The 21,477-nt window shown below is 36.0% G+C and overlaps 1 protein-coding gene across 4 annotated transcripts in view; it reads right to left on the reverse strand.

Moving 5' to 3' along the window:
• Positions 1 to 669: 669 nt before the first annotated feature.
• Lsm14a (LSM14A mRNA processing body assembly factor) overlaps positions 670 to 21,477 on the reverse strand; it is a 61,122-nt gene continuing 40,314 nt past the window's right edge. The window contains exons 4-11 of one of the 4 annotated variants that reach the window (XM_046448157.2): positions 19,123 to 19,245; positions 14,380 to 14,556; positions 14,020 to 14,085; positions 11,044 to 11,226; positions 10,753 to 10,924; positions 8,351 to 8,582; positions 3,524 to 3,580; positions 670 to 1,387 (exon numbers count right to left, since the gene is read on the reverse strand). In XM_046448157.2, coding sequence (XP_046304113.1) covers positions 3,557 to 3,580; positions 8,351 to 8,582; positions 10,753 to 10,924; positions 11,044 to 11,226; positions 14,020 to 14,085; positions 14,380 to 14,556; positions 19,123 to 19,245 — 977 coding nt within the window. In that variant the 3' untranslated portion in view covers positions 670 to 1,387; positions 3,524 to 3,556. The remainder of the gene's footprint in view (positions 1,388 to 3,523; positions 3,581 to 8,350; positions 8,583 to 10,752; positions 10,925 to 11,043; positions 11,227 to 14,019; positions 14,086 to 14,379; positions 14,557 to 19,122; positions 19,246 to 21,477) is intronic. The other 3 variants (XM_046448159.2, XM_046448158.2, XM_046448160.2) reach the window with 3 other exon arrangements.

The raw sequence follows: 21,477 nt of genomic DNA on the forward strand, positions 1-21,477 counted from the left end.
CACTTCTGAATGTTTTAAGGAGAAAGTTAACAAAAATCAAAGTAGATAAAAATATTTAAATCTTTGGATCCCTTTATTCCATGGCCTTCATAAAAACACAAAAGTGGCCAGATTTTTTTCCACTATAGCTTAAAATATCAAAAAGATTTATTAGTAATTTATAATTAGCAATGAACTCTATACTGAGTCATCTGTGGGTCACAGGCCCAATGTTAATAATAATGTGTTACAAGTTTTCAAAATAATTTCGAACATTCTGAATCCTCTTGAAATATAATGGAATGCGTCAATGTTATCACAACAAAACTCCAGGCATATCAGGAAAAACAAGTTAACTGATGCCTAGTTTTAAAAGTCTTAAAAAAGGGGGATGATTACTTATTTGAAAATACAGCTAAGTACATTCTTATCTATGATTATTTACATTCATATACTGAAAATATTATTTGGAGAAATCCTGTGATATGCCATTTGCTACAAAATGAAGTTTTTACATTGAGCATGAAGAATTTATCCTTTTTAGATAATGGAAGAATGTATCAAATCTTCATTTCTGTTCCAAACATTAAAAAATAAATCAAAAATATTAAGCCTGGAAAGACAAGGGAAAAAAAGACCCACCCATAACTCTGTTCCTCAGCACATCAACTTCTGCAAGGACACAGTATGTTTGCTGACTTTAAAATGTTTATTCTTTAAAAAATTAGTTGCTTTTTATACAGCTATACAAAGTTCTTAATGTTTCTTTGGCAATGGAATATAATGGAATTTTACAACTATATAAAAAAGTTACCTTTGCCTAAGAAACAGTATTTACTGTGTGTACATAGTTGACTGACAAAATTCTCTACCATCCAGCACCCTAATTGACGAAATAAGCTACCTCATATTATAGGATTTCCAAAAAGAAAGAGGAAGATAAAGACACACACGCGCGCACACACACACACATACACACACAACCTTCTGTGGCTCAAAACACAGTATCACGGCCTTATCTGCAGGCAACTTGCAATAATTGCCAAATACAATTTAGTGATAAGAAAAATCCTTTCAGTGATGAAAAAATACTTATAAGTCCATTGAAGTACTGCTTTAGTTTAACTATACATAAGAAATTACTTAACCCTTCTGCTATTCCAAATATATTTAGTGCTCATTTTTTAAGATGAGCCTTCCTCCCCCCAAAAGTAACTGCATTGTATCTTTGAAATTAAGCAGAAAAATAAACAAACAAACAAAACCCAGTGCTGGTGACAAATATACAGCAAATTCACTTCTTCATTCTTCACAAAGACTGAAACCAATTTTCAGGACCATGAAGAGCTAGAAATTCACCTATTTTCAAAGACTTGCTTGTAGACTATGCAGCAACTTTGTTGTCTTTCTAAAAAGGTGGGGGAAAAACAACCCAATTAGTCAATGCTCCAAAATTACTGGTTTATTAATGAGTCTTGTCTTTCTTTTTCATTTGCTTCAGTTTATTTAAAAAAACTTTTTTTGGTAGTTGTAGATGGACAGAATGCCTTTATTTTATTTGTTTATTTTTATATGGTGCTGACAGATTGAACCCAGTGCCTTACCCATGCTAGGCAAGTGCTCTGCCACTGACCTATAGCCCCAGCCCACTTTAGTGTATTTTAAGTTACCTCTAAATACACCCTTCCTTTTACTTTCATGGAAACTGATTTCCAGGAAACATTTTTCATAACTTCCACACTAAGTAGAAGCATATTATGTATTTAACAAAATTTTCAGTCAGCACAGGTTAAAGCAGTGTTATTTTGGGCTGGGTGTGGCAAAAAGCCACCCTAGATATAGGTATACCCCACTATCTTTGGTTGCCCAACTTAGTAATCAAATTCTTCAAATATAACTGACAACTCTTTTAAAATACGCTTCATAAAACTGTGGAGTCTTTGAAAAGTCTTTATTAAGCAATAAAATACTGAGACAGTAAAATAACATTTCCTGCTGGGCTTGGTAGCACACACCTGTAATCCCGGTGGCTTGGGAGGATGAGGCAGGAGGATCAGGAGTTCAAAGCCTGCCTAACCAATTTAGCAAGGTGCTAAGCAACTCAGTGAGACCCTGTCTCTAAATAAAATACAAAAAAAAAAAAAAAGGGGGGGGGGATGGGGATGTGGTTCAGGGGTTAAGTGCCCCTGAGTTCAATCCCCAGTACCGGGGAGGGGGTGGTAGTGGTAGTGGGGGGGTTGGGTGGGGGGTGGCAGGGGGAAACTCTTCAAAATGTCACGTTAAGGGAAAGCAATAATTCAGAAATCTATTTGTGGTGTGTGTGTACGTGCATGTGCATGCACACTCTCTAAAAATGGAACCCAGGGGTGCTCTACTGCTGAAGTTAAATCTCCAGTCCTTTTTAATTGTTATTTTGAGACAGGGTCTTGCTAAATTGCTGAGGCTGGTCTCAAACTTCTGATCCTTCTGCCTTAGCCTCCCAAGTTGCTGGGATTACAGGCATGTACCACTGTGCCTGGCTAGAAATCAATTTTAAAAAACAACTCACAAGGGGCTGGGATTGTGGCTCAGAGCGCGCTCGCCTAGCATGTGCCTAGTGAGGCACTGGGTTCGATCCTCAGCACCACATAAATATATAAATAAAGACATTGGATCCACCTATAACTAAAAAATAAATATTAAAAAAATAGATAAAAACCCCACAAATCAGAAGTTAGTTATGAAAAACAGAGTTGATGGGAAATTAAAAATAAAATGTAATCAAGTGAGAAAGCAATAAAAATTTAAATGAGCCTCCCAGTGAGACTAATTCTAAACTAAAGGCAGAGTCAGGGCTTCTATTTGCCTCCAAACTAGCTGCTACTATGTACACACAGTTGGCCCTCCATATCCCTGGTTCTTTATATGCAGATTCAACCAACTGTGGATAGAAACTATGGAGGGGATTCCATTAGTACTAAAACATATGAGAGGACATGTACAGGTTATATGTGAATACTATGCTACCTTACTTAAGGGACTAGAGCATCCACAAATTTTGGTATTTTCGGGGGTCCTGAAACCAATCCTACGTGGACACCCAGTAATGACTATATCTGATTTTTACTGCTAATTCTTTTTTTTTTTTTTGGTACCGGGGAATGAACTCAGGGGCACTCTACCACTGAGCCACACCCCCAGCCCTATTTTGTATTTTATGTAGAGACAAGGTCTCACTGAGTTATTTAGTGCCTTGCTTTTTGCTGAGGCTGGCTTTGAATTTGTGATCCTATTGTCTAAGCCTCCTGAGCTGCTGGGATCACAGGCATGTGCCACTGCACCTGGCTTTCTGATTCTTACTCAAATTTAGAAACAGGGTGAAATACTTAATTTCATCTATGTTATACAGCAACATTTGTTCAATGTTATTTGTACAGTATTATTAAATTGAATTATATGTGGCATAGTACAATGTTGTAAAGAAATAAATGAGCTAAAGATGAACCCACTGTCCCCCACCAAAGCCAACCATAACATCTCCCAATTTATTTAATTGTTTTTTTACCTTTCAGAAAGCAGTACGACCAATCCAGACCTTTTAGGGTCCAAAAGCTGTGGTTTTCTGAAAGGTAAAAAAAAAAAAGAAAAAAGAAAAAAGAAAAAGAAAAGATACAAGGAGAAAGAAAAAAAAAAAGGGGGTGTAGTGGAGGAAGGAAGGGGAGAGGAGAAAATAATAGGGGGACAAAGGGAGAAAGTACCATGGTGTCATTTCAAATACCTTATGGTCTCTGGATCTTGTGAAGAAACAGAGACTGAAGTGCATAGTTTCACCCACCCACTGTGGAGGCTTAACCTCCTTGGCAGCAGCATATAAAATAGGGGCTGGCTACATTCTTATTATTACCCCCAATCCTAATCTGCTCCTGCCACTGCCCCTTCCATCCCCTCCCCCCAAATAAAGGGGGTGGCGGGGAAAGACACCAGGCATCACAGGATCAGAAGTTTTAAAACATTTCAGTTAGGGAAAAATGGGCCAGAAGTCAATGTAACAAGTTTTGGCTTTATAAGTTTGTACCTAGATCAATAACCTCTTAGGGTCCTTAGTTTCCTAACCATCTAATAGTCTGGCTGATTCTTTTAAGCCATCTAAAAAATCTATGATCCAATCTTTACTTACGTTTTCATTAAACAATCAAGTTTGTCTGCTCACCCCAAAAGTGCAATGATTCATATCAACACAGCACAAGGAACAAAGCTAATTCATTTCATGAAGGCTGCTGAGAAGGCACCTCTGGGAAGAAACACTAGTTGATGTTTCAGGAATGATTTTATCCTTAAAGGTAAATCTCCTTTATGTAATCACTCACTGTTTCCAACCTTTAAAGATGCCAAGAAGATACGATTTAGAAGGTGTAGGTTACTGAAGTTAGGAATATAAGGGTGGATCCATAGGTCATTCAACTCTGGAATGCACAAGGGCTACCCACAATGTTGGAACTTCAGCTTTGATACTGATAAGCACTAACTTCAAGGCAACCAAGGCTATGTGCTGAGATAGGTGTTTTGGTGGGGAAAAAGGAGAAAACAATCTTTAATGCCAGAGGCTCCATCTAGCTGGCAATGCAGAACAAAAATAAATAAAAAAATAAAATAAAATATATGAAGTAGGGAACAATGAATGTATTAAAAATGCATACTAAGAAGTGAAAGGAGGTGCCTGAATTTTACCTATGCCTGTATCCCCACTGAACTGTAAATACCAAGAAAACTGGGACAGATATATCTGTTTGTTATCACCAGTGTCCAGCATAGTACTTGGCATATGTGAAAAATTCTGTAAAATTGGTAAATGAATGAGGTTACTAGAATTGGAATCAAGCTGTATATAATAGATGACCACAAACCAGCCTGCTTGAGGCAGACAGATTAAAGGGTAATGAGAAATAGGGCTGGTATATCAAGTGGAGACCCTCACAGAGTAAGAAAAGCAGGCAGTACATTAGAGCCTTTTAGCTTTCAAGGCAATGCCTCAGGGTTACTAGCACTCCTTGAAATTCTCAAGCAGGGGCTGAACTATCTGTGAGGAATAAAGACTCATGCAGATAAGTTCTACAATGCATTTGAATGCTGCAATAGCACGATTAAGATTTTTAAACAAAAGACTCAAAATGACTATACAATATGATATGGCTTGAGAAAAAAATGTTTGCATATGCCTACAATCCCAGCGACTTGGGAAACTGAGGCAGAATAGCAGTTTCAAGGCCAGCCTCAGCAACTTAGTGAGACCCCGCCTCAAAATAAAAACTAAAAAGGGCTAGGCTAGGGACATGGCTCAGTGGTTAAGCACCCCTGGGTTCAATCCCCGACACCAAAATAAATAAATAAATAATAAAATAAATATTTGTATTAACAAGTGCACAGCATGTACATGGCTTTAGGTCAATGAAGGTTTGTTGATTGAGTACTCATAGAAAGAGACATAATTGTTTGGTCATACAAAGCAAACATGACAGCTGTTTTTTCAAATATCTGAAAAACCTGCATTAAGTACGTTACATGTTTTGTACAAGGATAGAGTTTCACCAAAAAGCTGAAGATAAAGGCAAAGTGATTTCCACTCAAACTGTGTATGTCTCTGAGAACCTAACAACTAGGGTATTTCTGGGGTGAGGTGGGCATCCTGATAAGAGTCACTACCGAAGAGGCTTATGTTTTGGTCAGGTGGTCAGATCTCAGATGTTTTCCAACTCTGAGAGTTTAATCATTACTTTAAAAGTATGTTTTATGTTAACTAAAACATAACTTCTTTCCACAAATTTCAAAATTGGTAGTCTGGATGGTTTAGTAAACTCAAATGAGATCATACCAGCAACAATTACTATAATTCTCATCTGGATCCAATGCTAATTTAAACATACTTTTTCTCAAACCAAGTTAACTCAGCATAATCTTCAACAAGGAGTTGCTGTTGGTTCTTCAAAAAGTAAATGAAGTGGGATAAAGAGACTGAAGATATGAAGATCCATCAGTGGGTTGTCATGATAACTGGCAGGGACATCTCAAAGGTATGAATGTGGTGACATGAAAATTGATCATAATATGGATACCTTCACTGTGTGGATAGTATCTTTGCCAAGAGTCAAAATGTAACTCTGGGAGAAGGCAGAGCTGAGATGACTGGAGAGTGAAAAGATGATTAAGGTCAGTCTGACGAAGGTTGACAGGATATAAAGCAAGCAACGACAGAAATGCAGGGCAGAAACATACAAGGTCCAAGCTGAAGAAGTGATTACAAACTATGAGTGGATGAGTTTACAAAAGGGGGAGGGGAGTGAGGAGTGAGAGAGTGGTCAAGCAAAGGTGAAAGAGTGTGAACATGAGCATGAATGCTCACAAGAAAAGCACACTGAACAGAAGAAATGGGTAAAAATGTCCCAAGATAGGAATAAGTTGGCAGCTAACAAGAGTAAGAAAGCCCACCTATCTGCTGCAGAGTAAATGAAGGAAAGATCTGTCCCACTGGCCACAAAGATAAGAGCCAACACTGGACATCTGACCTGGAGAAACAGATCACGAAGCACTTAATAGGCTGTTAAAGAGCACTTTTTTTCCTTTTGTTTTGTTTGTGTTTTAAACAAAAAACAAGTGTATTAAAGAATTAGGGGGCTGGGGATGTGGCTCAAGCGGTAGCGTGCTCGACTGGCATGCGTGCGGCCTGGGTTCGATCCTCAGCACCACATACAAACAAAGATGTTGTGTCCGCCGAGAACTAAATAAATAAATAAATAAAGATTCTCTCGCTCTCTCTCTTTAAAAAAAAAAAAAAAAAAAAAAAAAAAAAGAATTAGGAAGATCCTAAGTTGAGGGGGTGATCATCAGTGTCAAATATTGCAAAGATGTTAAAAGGCAAATATTTATGAAAAAGTGACTGAATTCTAGAAGCAAGGGATTGCTGACAACCTTGAGAACAATAAAAGTGAGAAGGAAGAGTCATTCATAGTTTCTAAGCAGATTCTCTTAGCTGGGATGAAGATTTTCCAACTGCATCACCCACTGGGGCTAGATAGTGTGAGAGAATAACTTGAGGCTAATTAACAGACATGAAAACTAACAGACCAGATCCCAAAGCTATTGTTCTTCTTCTAGAGAGATCAACAGTGACCAGTTTTAAATATTGGACAATAAAATTCCAGCCAGCATGTCTTTCTGTTTCCAGCTTTCCTCTGCTATTCTAGTAGACTTTTAAGGTATATAGACCTTATATTTTGAACTGCTCTATTTTTCTCCTCCACTACTCCTAAAATTAATGAACTAGAATAGTTTATGGGGACTAGGACAGTTACTATGCTGCCTTAATTTACAAATGCCTTTCAGTAGACAAGTTATATACATAAACATATTATATAGAGTTACAGAATTTTCTCATATCACAAAATTTTCAAGACTACAGCAAATAAGAAAACCAGATAAAATGTAGTGTTTTCCACAAAATTAAATTAAGAAAACTGATTCAAGAACCTATTGCTAGGTTCAACACTCAGCATCATTATTTACAAGCTGTGTGACCATGAGCAAGTTATTATCTCTATATCTATTTCCTCAGTTGTAAAACGAGGATGATAATAGAATCTACATCACAGAGTTGATGTGAGATTTAAATAATATGTGAAAAACGTTTAGAACAATGACTGGTACTTGTTAATGACTATATAATATGAAATAAATATCCTTTTCTTGTACAATGTGTCTGATCCTTCCAATGTTTGTTTGGTTTTTCTTTTCTTTTTTTGGTACCGGGAATTGAATGGCACCACACCCAGCCTTCCTATGCTTTCTTAAAAAACAAACAAACAAACAAAAAAACAGGCATGATGGTGATTACCTGTTAATCCCAGTGGCTCGGGAGGCTGAAGGAGGAGGATCATGAGTTTAAAGCCAGCCTGAGCAACTTAGCAAGATCTGTCTCTAAATATAAAATAAAGGGCTGGGGATATGCCTCAGTGGTGAAGCACCCCTAGGTTCAATCTCCAGTACCAAAAAAAAAAAAAAAAGCCCTGACTCAGTCTATAACAGGTTTGTGATAGGTTGATAGGTTTTTAAAAATTTTACTGGTCCAAAAAATCTAAAACCATGCTTCTAAAATAAATAGTAAATAATCACATATCCATCTCTTAACTTCACTTGAAAAGAGCACAGCTTAAAAAAATTTTTCTTGATTCCTTAGACAAGAAGTTATTGTCCTTAAGATTATATAAACATCCTAATCAGGCATATTCTCCACTGAATTATAACTAGGTTATTCTAATGCTCTCAAAAATATTTACCCAAAATATATAAAATAAAAAACATTAATGCCAATCCTATAGTATATAATCATAATCATACTTACCCTATATTCGAAATCTGCAAACTCCCTGCCCCCACGACCTCCTCTGAATCCACCACGAAATCCTCGAGGGGTAGTAAATGTACCACCTCTGCCACCACCACGCCCTCTGCCACCACGGAAACCAAGACCTCCTCTGCCTCGGTACCCTCCACGACCACGGTTTGGACGAAGTGGAATCCCAAATGTTTCAGCATTTAATCTTCTTTCTTCAGCCCAGGTTGGTCTTCGTTCTCTATTATAAAAGCAAATGGCCTTTAGCATACCAGGTATAAAAAAAAACATTTTTCAGCAAAAATACATAGCATTAACTCCCAAATTAAGGCCAAGTGATTCCTAAGGATCAATTAAAAGTAAGCATTTAAACTAAGTAGTCCACAGCATATAAATTTAATATTTTCCTATAATATTTGGTTACATTTCATGTGAACATTCTTACAAATATAGCTGATAAAACAAAGATGACAAAGGCACAAATATAATGGTAATCAGATATAATGGGATTTGCAATTGATTCAACTAAGTACTAACGGAAAAGAGGCAAAGCCAGGCAGGCAAACCTTGTCTTGAGGAAGCTAGGAGATGGAGGGTAGTTTCTTGAATCTCCAGTATGTTCCCAGACCAATCTCTGGATTTCATGCCAATTAACGTAGTTAAACGTCTAACCCGTAGCTGTCATCCACTCTAGATAACTGCAGTGCCCAGAAGAATCAGCCTCCCTATCCATTTTTAAATTGAAGTAAGCAACTACCAGCAGATGGTGCCAAACTGCAGCGAGGACAAAACTCTGAGTTCTGGATCCAAAGTCCTTTTACCTCACAATAATTGGACAATTTTCTAGACCCACATTTACTACAATAGAGTTTAACTGTACTGGTAAACTTCAAGAAACACTAATTGTTTTGGTACTGGCTTCATGTGAAGTACAGTGTAGTGGGGTAAAGGAAAAGATTATGTATGTACATATGTATGCATTTTTGTAGTAGTGGGCATTGAATGCAGTGAGCTCTACCACTGAGCTACATCCTTGGTCCTTTTTAATTTGGGACAAGATCTCACTAAATCGCTCAAGCTGCCCTTGATCTGACTTGTAATCCTCCTGCCTCAGCCTCCTGAGAAGTTGGAATTATAGGTGTATGCCTCTATACCCAGCTTAAAAGGTTAATTTAGATGTTAAAAGAATGCTTCTGTTTTAATTAGTAATATCCAAATGTGACAGCATCCCTAAACAAAAGTATATCGTCATTACTTCCTTTCACAGAACATTATTTAAAACTTTAGTATATAGAACGTTCTTTTTTTTTTTTTTTTTTTTTTGCACCAGGATATGAACCCAGAGGCACTTAACCACTGAGCCATATCCCCAGCCCATTTCATTTTTTTATTTTGAGGCAGGGTTTCTTTAAATTGCTCAGGGTTTCACTAAGTTGCTGAGGCTGGCTTTGAACCTACAATCCTCTTGCCTCAGCTTCCTGTGCAATACAGGTGTGCAACGCTATGCCCAGCAGCATTTTCTTTTAATAAAATTAAACATTAAAAAAAAAAAAATTTCAAGGGGCTAGGGTTGTGGCTCAGCAAGAGAGCTTGCCTTGCACATGTGAGGCACTGGGTTCAATCCTCAGCACTACATAAGAATAAATAAAAACAAAAATAAAAAAAAAAATCAATTATGAGCCAGGTGCAGTGTTGCATGCCTATAATTCTAGTGACTTGGAAGGCTGAGGCAGGAAGACAGCAAGTTCACAGCCAACCTCAGAAACTTCATGAGGTCCTAAGCAACTTAGCAAGACCCTGTCTCAAAATAAAATATAAAAAAGTTGCCAAGCGAGATGGTGCATGCCTGTAATCCCAGCAACTTGGGAGGCTGAGGCAAGAGGATGGTGAGTTCAAAGTCAGCCTCAGCAATAGCGAGGCACTAAGCAACTCAGTGAGACCCTGTCTCTAAATAAAATATACAATAGGGCTGGGGATGTGACTCAGTGGTCAAGTGCCCCTGAGTTCAATTCCTAGCACCCAAAAACAAACAAAGTAAGTAAGTAAAAGTCTGGGAGTGTGGCTCAGCGGTTATGTACCCCTGGCTTCAATTCCTAGTACCAAAACAAAACAATTTCCCCATGGGGCTGGGGTTGTGGCTCAGCAGTAGAGCGCATGCCTAGCACATGAAAGGCCCTGGGTTCGATCCTCAGCACCACATAAAAATAAATAATAAACAAAATAAAGGTATTGTGTCCACCCTACCACTAAAAACAACAACAAAAAATTAAACAACAAAAAACCCACAACAATCGCCTCATAAATTGTGATCTTTTTTAGGTATACATTAAACATTGTAAATTTATAAGAAAACATTTTCTACTTCAACATCATAAAAGTATAAAAATATAAGAACATTTAAAGGACTATACCTATTATCATCACATGAAATATTATCAAAGAAGGACTTGGTTTTGTCATAATAGCAATTAGGTCCAAGTGGATCTTCTTCATCAGCATTTCCTTCACTGTTTTGAGTATCAACTCCCGAGTCTCCTTTATCTTCACCATTTACAGGCTTCTCTTGTTTCTCAAGTTTATCTTCTAATGAAAAACAAATACATACCATACAAATCAAGACTTGTACTAAATAAAACACTGAATCTGGAAAACATCCTTAATCCCCAATAAATAATTTCCTGAATAGAAAAACTAAAGCTTACCTTTTAATTTAAGTTTATTATGAAACTCTCTGTCAATCTCCTCCTTGTTAAATTGTGCATTTGCACTTTCAAAGTCAAAGTCTTTCTCAAATTTCATTGGACCATCCCGCCGAATACCAAATCTTCCCCTGCCACCTCGATGACCTCCTCGCCCTCTCCTTGGAGCTGAGGAAGCACCTGGAACTATGTTAATAAAAAACATATACAAAGGACAATAAGTAGGTCATAGTTAATTTAAGACTGAAGTTGCTACTGTCGTCTTTATGGTCTAAATGATCAACAATAGAAATATTTATAAGTCTCTACGTATATTACTATATTTGTATTTTTCCTATTAAAAATTTTTACTAAAGTTTAATGCACAGAGGAAGAATGGCATACATATCTGCCAAACATACGAAGAGCTATTAACCTAGTAGGTTCTCAAAACTTAAAACCTTTTATGAAAAGTGCAACAGAAAACAAGATGTACAGTAGGAAAAATAAACAAGCACTAATCAGCACACACTGCTAAAGTAAGAGATGTTAATTCTACAACACAGATAAAACAGACAAGAAGCACTAGTTCTCTTTGTTCCGAACACTTTCCATTTCATTTTGCTATCTTCCTCCTCTAACTGGCTCCACATTACTCAAGCCTTACTGTTTCTTAAAAAAAAAAAAAAAATCATTTTTTTTAAGACGTAGTTGGACACAATACCATTTACCTACCTACCTATTTATTTATTTTAATGAGGTATTGAGGATCGAACCTAGGGCCTCACATATGTTAGATGAGCACTCTATCACTGAGCCACAACCCCAGCGCAAGCCTCACTGTTTCTATATATTCTCTCTTTATAATTTTGGGCAATCACATGAGATATGATAGATAATAAACAATACAAGGAGCTGGGGTTGTGGCTCAGTAGTACAGTGCTTGCCTAGAATGTATAAGACACTGGGTTCGATTCTCAGCACCACATAAAAATAAATAAAGGTCCACCAACACTAATAAAATATTTTAAAAAATAAACAAATACAAGGTAGTATAATCTACTGAGGAAACTTGAGAGAAACAACACAAGAAGAAAAAAAAAATAGAGGAATATGGAATAGCGTTTGACACAAATTAACTAAAAAATGCAGAGAACAAAGCAGTATGAAGTTGATAATTATGAGAAAAGTTCAATAAACAGTAACAAAGGTCAGAAGTGCCTAAAGGCGATAGTTGTTGTGGTGCATGCGTGTAATCCCAGTAGCTCTGAAGGCTGAGGTAGGGGGATCACAAGTTCAAAGCCAGCCTCAGCAATTTAGTGAGGCCCCAAGCAACTTGGCGACACCCTGTCTCTAAATAAAATATAAAAAAGGGCTGAGGATGTGGCTCAGTGATAAAGTGCCCCCAGTTCAGTCCATGGTACCAAAAGAAGGAGTGACTAAAGGGTGAAAGGTAGGCTTGTGTTCATGTTGAGGTTTGGCAAAGTGCCTGGATTTGAAAAACCAAACCACAAAACCCCACGGCAGCATAACCAGATGCTTCTTATATCTAGATAAGCAGGATTTTAAAAAACATTTAACTTTACTATTAAAAATGACTTGGCCACATACCAGGAAGTATGGCAAATCCATTAAAAAAAAAAAAAAAGTTTTGGGCCTGGGATATATATAGCTCAGTTGGCAGAGTGCTTTCCTTGCATGCACAAGGCCCTGGGTTCAATCCCCAGCACCATATATACACATACACACAATTTAATCAGAGCTGGGATTGTGGCTCAGTGGTAGAGCACTCCCCTAGTATATGTGAGGCCCTGGGTTCGATCCTCAGTACCACATAAAAATAAATAAAATAAACGTATTGTGTCCAACCACAACTAAAATAAATAAATATCTAAAAAATGTTCTGGTCATAATGTCTATAAAACCTAAAAAAATGAATTCCAGTGAAGGGGAAGAGTGATGAATTTTGAAGTCAATGAAAGATACTTTCAGAGAAGAGTCTGTCTCTTTTACCAAATTAAAAAAAGAAAAAAGAAAAGAAAAATAAAAATACAGTAAATCAAACCAAAACCTATGAATTCCACGGCTCATAGCACAAAAATGTACAGAGCTGGGTATAGTCCTAGTTTCTTAGGAGGCTGATGCAGGAGGATCCATTGAGGCATTCAAGGCCAAGCCTGGGCAACACTGTAAGCACCCATTTCAAAAATGTACAAGAGAAATGAGAAAGTGTTTACACACATACACAAAATTATACCTATGTTTCTAAAATTTAGAAAATTACTTATTTCCCATTATGTAAATAAGATGATTATACTTTTTTAATTTGGAAGAGTTTTAAATTATAATCTAATTTCCATTAGTGAATTTGAAATTAGTAATACAATGGATGCTTTTGGGAAGGTATGGATTAGAAAATAAGTAAAAAAACAAACTAACAAAAAACCAGAACCATGCCCAAATCCTATTAGTAGGTGATATTCAGAACTATTATTGAGTATTCACACCCCGCCTGGCCAAAGAGTATATTTGATTTTAACTATTCTTCATTTTAAAATAATTATAGACATATGGAAGAAAAAAAAAAGTGCAGACTTTTTTTTAATATATACCGTTATACCCATCACCTAGCTTCTCAATGGTAATACTTACACAACTACTGTACATTATCAAAACCAGGAAAGTGCCACTGGCACAATATAATTAGCTTATGTACAGACCTTATTCAGATACCACAAGTTTTTGATGTTCTTATTTTCTGTTATGTCTTTATATACGTATAGGTCCATGACACTTTACCACATATATAGATATGCATAACCATCACCACAACCAAGATGAAGAACTGTTCTGTCACCACAAAGACACTCTATTGTGGTTAACAATCCTTAACAGTTAACAATCCCCACCTTTCATTTTTTTATAATTATGCATCATACATTTAATTCGCTCTCCCAGTTGAGAAGCATAGGATATAGCTTTCAGGTCCAAGTAACTTACCCACTTGTCTCTTGTTATCATTTCTGAGTTGCTCATTTTCTGGCCTTGAAACTTTGTGTACTTCAGCTATAGAAGGAGACATGCAAAGAGAGAAAAGAACTCAGGACATACAAACAAAAACTTCTGTAAAATTAGAAATGGGGGGAAAACCCACAAAACAAAACCTATGTAGTGCCCAAAAAGTACAGCCACCCCACCACCACTTTGACTCAAATTTGAAGGACTGACCATTCTATTAAGTTCAGTTTAAACCTTCTAGGATTATTCATATAAAAAAAGTAAATCCTCTTAATGAAAATAAGGTGAGGTGAAAATGTTGATCAGTCAATCAAGGAACAGTAAATCAAGCTAAAGTTCTACCTCGCCTGTGCTCTTGGTTCTCTATTGCTTTTTGGCTGGTAGATGGCAAAGGCCTGGTTGATACAGGGCTCCTTCTCCCAACAGGTGCTGGAGCAGGTAAGTGGGCCGAGGCGGTCTGTACTGCTTGTTCCATGGTTGGACTTTTTCTCAAAGGGTCTAACTGAGGGCTTGAACGACCTAAAATGTAACCAAAAGATAAGAATCTACCCTAATCTGGGATTTCAAAATAACCTAGACCTTAAAAAAAAAAAAAAAAAAAAAAAAAAAAATCTAGAGTTTTCTTTTCGTGGAACTGGGGATTGAACACAAGGCCCTGTGAATGTGAGGCAAACACTCTACCACTGAGCTACAGCCCCAGGCACTAGAGTTTTATTTCTAACAATTCAAATTCTTCGCACAAATGTGAACTAATTAAAACTGGTTATCTTTATTGGTCTGGTCATCATTTTTAAATTTTTTTCCTCCTTTTTTTTGGGTACTAGAGACTGAACCAAGGGGTGCTTTGCCACTGAGTTATGCCCCCAGTCTGTCTTATTTTTTGAGGCAGGGTCTTACTAATTTGCTGAGACTGACATTTCAGGCATGTGCCATTAAGCTCAGCAGTCTGATCATTAAAACAGAACAAAACAAAGACCCTTTACACTTCCACAACTTTTATCTGTGTTTCTACCTAGTGAAATAAAGTTTCTCAAAAATTGTTGCTCAATACAAAATTCCTGGGATATCAAAGATCATGCTGAAGGTGGGAAAAATGAAGGCTATGCCAATAATATCCACCACAAGATAATACTGACACATTTAAATGTTTCGTATTTTCTGTAGATGACTAATGCAATACCTCTTCATGAAGTACTACTAAAGAAAGTGAAGTAGGTGTTTTTTATATACCTTATGTATCTGGGCATTAAACATCAAAACTAAAAGGCGAGAAACAAAAATAAACCCTTCAGATAATTACACAGTAGCTATACTAATTCTTTGCCATATTAAAGCTCAAGATATCTTTAAAAGCATGTTTTTACTTTTACATGGGGGTTTGTACTTACAAATGTTTTTCATTTTATGAGGTCAGAACCTAGTCATCGTTTTAACTGAAGAATACAACACTAGGTATTACTATTATGCCTTTTTTTTTTTTTGCCCCTACAGTGTTTGCTATTAGTCTCTGCTCAGGGAACTCTCATATTTCATGATATTATACAATATAATGTTTTACTTAAAAATTATGCTCATTTTATGCAAAAACATTTCCAAGTATGCTACTATGTGTAGGCTCCAAACAAATGGAAAACTGTTGAGCACTGGCAAACACTGGTTAATGTGTACCCAAGATACTTCAGGGACAATTTATTAGTTTACAGTGATGTAAAGTGTGCAATTACAAAAGTGTATCACCATTTCTAGCCATTAATGGCAAAGTCACTTTGGCCAAAAATTTAGATATAGATCATCATGAAAACATTTAAAAATAAAGTTATCATTAATAGAAACACCAGTTTTTCCATTGATCATAATGGGAAATCTTGGTGACTCATATAAGTTTTATCCTATGAGCAACATTTTATATTTTATAATTATTCATAAAACAAAACAATCAAAAAAACAAATAAATAAAATGAAAAGATTCTTTGGAGCTAGGGTCTCATTGTATTGCCCAGGATGGCCTTGAATTCCTGGGTTCAAGTAATCCTCTTGCTTCAACTTCCCAACAGTTGGGACTATAGGTGCTCACCACCATACCTAGCCTGTAAATATTTTTTGAAAGTATTTTGCTATAGTTAATTTTATAACATAAATACAATAACATTTTATATTTATACAATATAGTTAATTTTACTACACTGCAATAAAATATAATTCTATTTTACTACACAAAATGATCTTTTAAAGCTCTTTATTAAACCCTTTCTTTGAGAAAAGATCCCGTCATTCAGAAGCACTAGAGAAGTACATATAATGGGGCAATCAGAGCAAGTAATAAATTAATTTGTTTGTGTTTAAAACATTATTATTTTTTTTTTTTTACAAATATAGTTTAGTAATCATGATGACAGTTTTACTATAAATAGGGTAATGTAGGTAATGTGGGCATAATATAGGAATAAATCCAGAAGATATTGAGTAAAAATAAATAAATACATCCTGTTGTGTCCTCACATTCTCTTTTAAAAAATCCACTTAAAAAAAATGTTTTTTAGTTGTAGACAGATACAATACCTTTATTTTATTTGTTTTTATGTGGTGCTGAGGATCGAACCCAGTGCCTCACACATGCAAGGCAAACGCTCTACCAACTGAGTTACAACCCCAGCCCCATGTGTCCTCCTATTCTTATCACAGTTTAAAGAAAATTCCAAGTGTTTTAATTTTGTGATATTAAGAAATTTCAGTTGGTAAGATTAAAATGGCCACTCTCAGCCCTTCTTTTTAACAATTTTATATAAATATACCTCCAACTTAAATTAATAAAATTGTACCTAAAATTTAACATTTAAATTTATTTTAAAAAAGTTTTTGGGCTGGGGATATGGCTTAGTAGTAGAGTGCTTGCCTGGCATGTGCAAAGCCCTGCGTTCAATCCCTAGTACCTGAAATAACCTCCCACCAAAATCCTCTAAATGATCAGGAAGTACTGTCTGCCCCAACACCATTCACTGGAACAACCAGTTTTTCTCCATAAATTTAAAAATAATAATACTTTTATCATCTCTTAAATTCTTTTTCTTTTTGCTTCCATGTCCTGCTGTTTATGTCCAAGTTTATTTTAAAGACATTTTTTTCTGCTGGGTAAAGTGATATAAGCCTGTAATCTCAGCAACTCAGGAGGAAGAGGCAGGAGGATCAATTTGAGGTTTGAGGCCAGTGTTGGCAGCTTAGCAAGACTCTTAACTCAAAATAAAAATTTAAAAAATGGGAGCTGGGGGTGCTAAGGCTGTGGCTCAGTGGTAGAGCACTTGCCTAGCATGTGTGAGGCACTGGGTTTGATCCTCAACACCACACAAAAGTAAATAAATAAAATAAAGGTATGGCGTCCATCTATAACTAAAAAATTAAAAAGGGGAGAGGGCTGGGGTTGTAGTTCAGTGGCAGAGCGTTCCTAGGTTCACTTAAGCCCCAGCACCCACCCCCAAACCAACCCTACAAAAACAAACAAAAACTTTCTGTTTAAGTTCTTCTACTATTCCACTTGAATAGATTAAAAGTGCAATAAATTTAATTAGAAAGAAGTAAAGTCTTCTCAATACTGAATTTTTCACCAAAGAACAAGATGTTTTTCTCATTATATGTGACTTCTTTTATGTCACTCTGTTACATTTTGCATTTTTCTTCATATAAGTGGATCCATTTCTTATTATGCATCTTATACATAATTTCCTATTTCTTACTGTTGTGAGCCTTTTCTTTAATCCTCATTATATTGTATGAATTAAGTGATTTGGGGGTATTTTACCTCTAATTTAAGTCCCTTCCTATTTCTAAGTTTTTCAGTGAATTCTCAATTCCAAGTAAAAAATTAACATTGACAAATAATGCTAATTTCAATATTTATGTTGCTTTCTTATTGCCTCATATATTCCTTATTTAGCTAAAACTTTTAAAGGCTGAGTAGTAGTGACAGCAGGCATCTGTATTTATTAATAAGAATTCTTCTGGGATTTCTGTGTTAGGTTTGATATTGACTACTGATTAAGATAGCTGATATCTGCTGAGCATGTGCTGTCTGAGGCACTATGTTAAGAGCACTGCAAACATTTTGAAAATTTTGATTCTTACACAAAATGTAAATATTATTCCTGGGTACTAAGTTTATGATTATTTTTATATTTTTCCTTATGTTTATTGTATTTTTATTTCATTGATAACAAAAGTATTAATTCTGTGATTACAGCATCTCTCTCTTTTCTAAAACATTTGTTTTTAGTTGCAGATAAAAACAATACCTTTATTTATTTTGTGTAGTAATGAGGATCGAACCCAGTGCTTCACACGTGCGAGGAGAGCACTCCACTACTGAGCCATAAGTCCAGCCCTGATTACAGCATCTTTCTAAAATAACTTTACATTGCTCTATTAAAGAGTAAACATTCATATGAAGCAATGAACCAATAAATAACCACTTTAGCAATGGATAAAAGCTGACTGAAATCTTGTGACTACTGAAGGTTATGAGACTGGCTGATGGAAAAAGTTTAAAAATAAAACAGGATCTTTTAAGAAGCTTATTAACATGCAGATCCCTGCTCCAGCGATTTTGATGTAGTAGGTCTCAATTAGGACCTACATTTTCCAGAAGTGCTCTAGATGACATTGTTGTGGGTGGTCCACACTGAGAATGACTGCTCTACATCCTATCAGAATGTTAGGGAAGATGCAACAGTACAATGAATAGTTCATTTTTCTCAGTATTTCAAATTTATATAGGCTAGCTCATCTTCAGTGGTAAATCTGGTACTGATTTGATATATGTAAGTGCCATTCACAAATTACATAATTGCTTTAAAAAACACATTAAACATAGAGAATGTTCACCATTCAGTTTGATGATCTAAGAAGTTTTAAGTCTAAATAGTATGTTATTCAATGACACATTAATTACAATACAATAACTAGGAGAAAAAAATTAAAAGAACTAAATAGAAATCATACATGTAATTTACAAACTGCAAAAGCTCAGAGAGAGTAAAAAATCACTATAAAAATTTAGAATGAAAAATATCTGAAGGGGAAAAAAAAAAGACTTACCTTGAGATAACTGTGTTTTTATAGATCTTGTATCCTGTGTAAAGGCAGAACCAACTGCACTACTTTGGGACAAGGTACCACTGTTTGATGTTTCTGTTCCAAAAGATGTCAAGGAGCTTCCAGCTTGAAGATTTTTTTTTTTAAACAACAACAACAACAACAACAAAAAAAACAAGACAAAAATAAAACCTTTCAATTATATAAAATATCATCTTAATGTTGTCTGCTTACTCCATTCTATAACACTTATACAACTTAATAATTCTAAAAATTAAGTGTATAAAATAATTGTTTGAAGCCAGGCATGGTGGTGCATGCCTGTCATCCCAGTGATTTGAGAGGCAGAGGCAGGAGGACCATGAGTTCAAGGCTGGCCTCAGCAACTCAGCAAGGTCATAGGTAACTTGGCAAGTCCCTGACTTGCAAAACAACATATAAGGGGTTGGGAATATGGCTCAGTGGTTAAGCACCCGTGGGTTCAATCTTGACTCCAAAAATAAATAAATAATCACACAAATAAAATAAAACAATAGTTTGGAAAACCATGACAATGTAGGGTGAAAACGTCAATTTAAAGCCCAGGATACTTGGATGCAAACAATTTTTATACACATGTAGAAGGGTCCCAGGTGCACATGCAATAGGAAGGATACACATCAGATAAGAAGTAGCAGTAATGGTACATTTGATACCAACATTAAGTTCAATTATTCTGATACCAAAAAAAAAAAAAAAAAAAAAAAAAAATGGCCAAATTAACAGACTAGAAGCTTCTTCGACATTTCCAAGGCAACAGACAAAAGATCCCAGTTTCAATGCTTCACCTTAAAATGGGATTGTGGAGCTGCATTCTGCTTAAAACAGCTACGTAAAGTTTGGGTAATACAGTCCCTGGAATGGATCCAGTTATCTCCCATGCTTGGTTATGTTAATCCTCTATAAGTTTCTACAGAACTTCTGGATTATTCACTTCTTATATACTGTGTTTTTTCCCCATTTCATATTATTTCAATAGTCCCCATCCTCATCATCTAAACTCAATAAAGATGATAACTAGAATATTTTATAAAATAAAATTAAGAAATATAAATATAATCATATTATTACTGTCAAGATACAAGTTTGAACTACTTATCTCAATTTATAAGGCCCTCCTCTTATATGTCTACCTCTTTTCTGATCACTTTCCTTCTTTTAACCAGTCTAGCCCACAACAGCATGCCCCTTGCAGTCTGTTCATTCCCAGGGTAGGCAACTCCATTCCTTCAACCATTACTAACTTTACATGGTCTTTAAGCTATTCTTCCTTACTGATCCCAATTTAATGAATTCTACTTGTTTATCTCTCTCTTAAAATGGGGCATCAGGACATAGCACAGTATCTCAGAGCCACTAAGACTCCTTTGGAGGTGCACTTCAATTAGGCAGTGCCATTCTAGCCAGGTCAGGAAAAGACCAAACATAAACTCCTACAATATTCCTGGGAATGCTGTGATTAGCACTTTAAAGAATTCTGTGGGGGAGCTGGGCAGTGGTGCATGCCTGTAATTCCAGCAGCTTGGGAGGCTGAGGCAAGGGGATTTCAGAGTTCAAAGCCAGCATTTGCAACTTAGTGAGACCCTATCTCAAAAAGAAAAAAAAGAATAAAAGAAAAAGAAAGAATTCCTTGGGGGATCTGAATTGATCCCATTAGCTCTAGTTTGAGCAATGACCAAAACATAAGCTACTTTGATGATGTTTATTCTTAGCCCTATGCTGCTCTGTGCTTCCTCACCTCAATCAATCTTCCTCTGCTGCCCCCTGGAGTAAGCATTCTACATCTTCAAATTCTTCAAGTTTCTGGTCACACCACACCAATTATTTCTACCCCAATTCTGATTTAAGCCTATAATATACCTCAAAATGTTTTTTATGAACGGTTTAAGTAAGGTCAAGGTTTATATTTTCCATAGATATTCAGCAGCTATACCATTATATGTTAAAGTGGCATTCCTTTCTCCTTCGAGCTAAACTGGAGCCTTTTTTGTAAGTCAGTATTTGGTGGATTTACCTCTTTTATATCCTTTATTCTTCACTTCCAATGTATTTGTCTATCCTTAGGCCAACAAAGTTCTGATTACTGTAGCTTTATAATATGTCTTAAAATTGGGTTGCGCAAACCTTAAACTTTCTCAAGATTGTCCAGGATACTCTTTTTTAAAAATTTCCACATAAATTTTAGAATCTGCATGACAATTTCTATTTTTAAAATATCTGAAGGATTCTGATTGGGATTACAATGAATCAATTTAGGGGAAGGTATCATCTGAAATATACTGATTCTTTCAATCCATAAGCATGGATTAATTTTCTATT

Source organism: Marmota monax, unplaced genomic scaffold (genome assembly GCF_021218885.2).
Source record: "Marmota monax isolate L192 unplaced genomic scaffold, Marmota_monax_Labrador192_F-V1.1 WCK01_AAM20220418_F8-fsc00101, whole genome shotgun sequence".
Taxonomy (NCBI): domain Eukaryota; kingdom Metazoa; phylum Chordata; class Mammalia; order Rodentia; family Sciuridae; genus Marmota; species Marmota monax.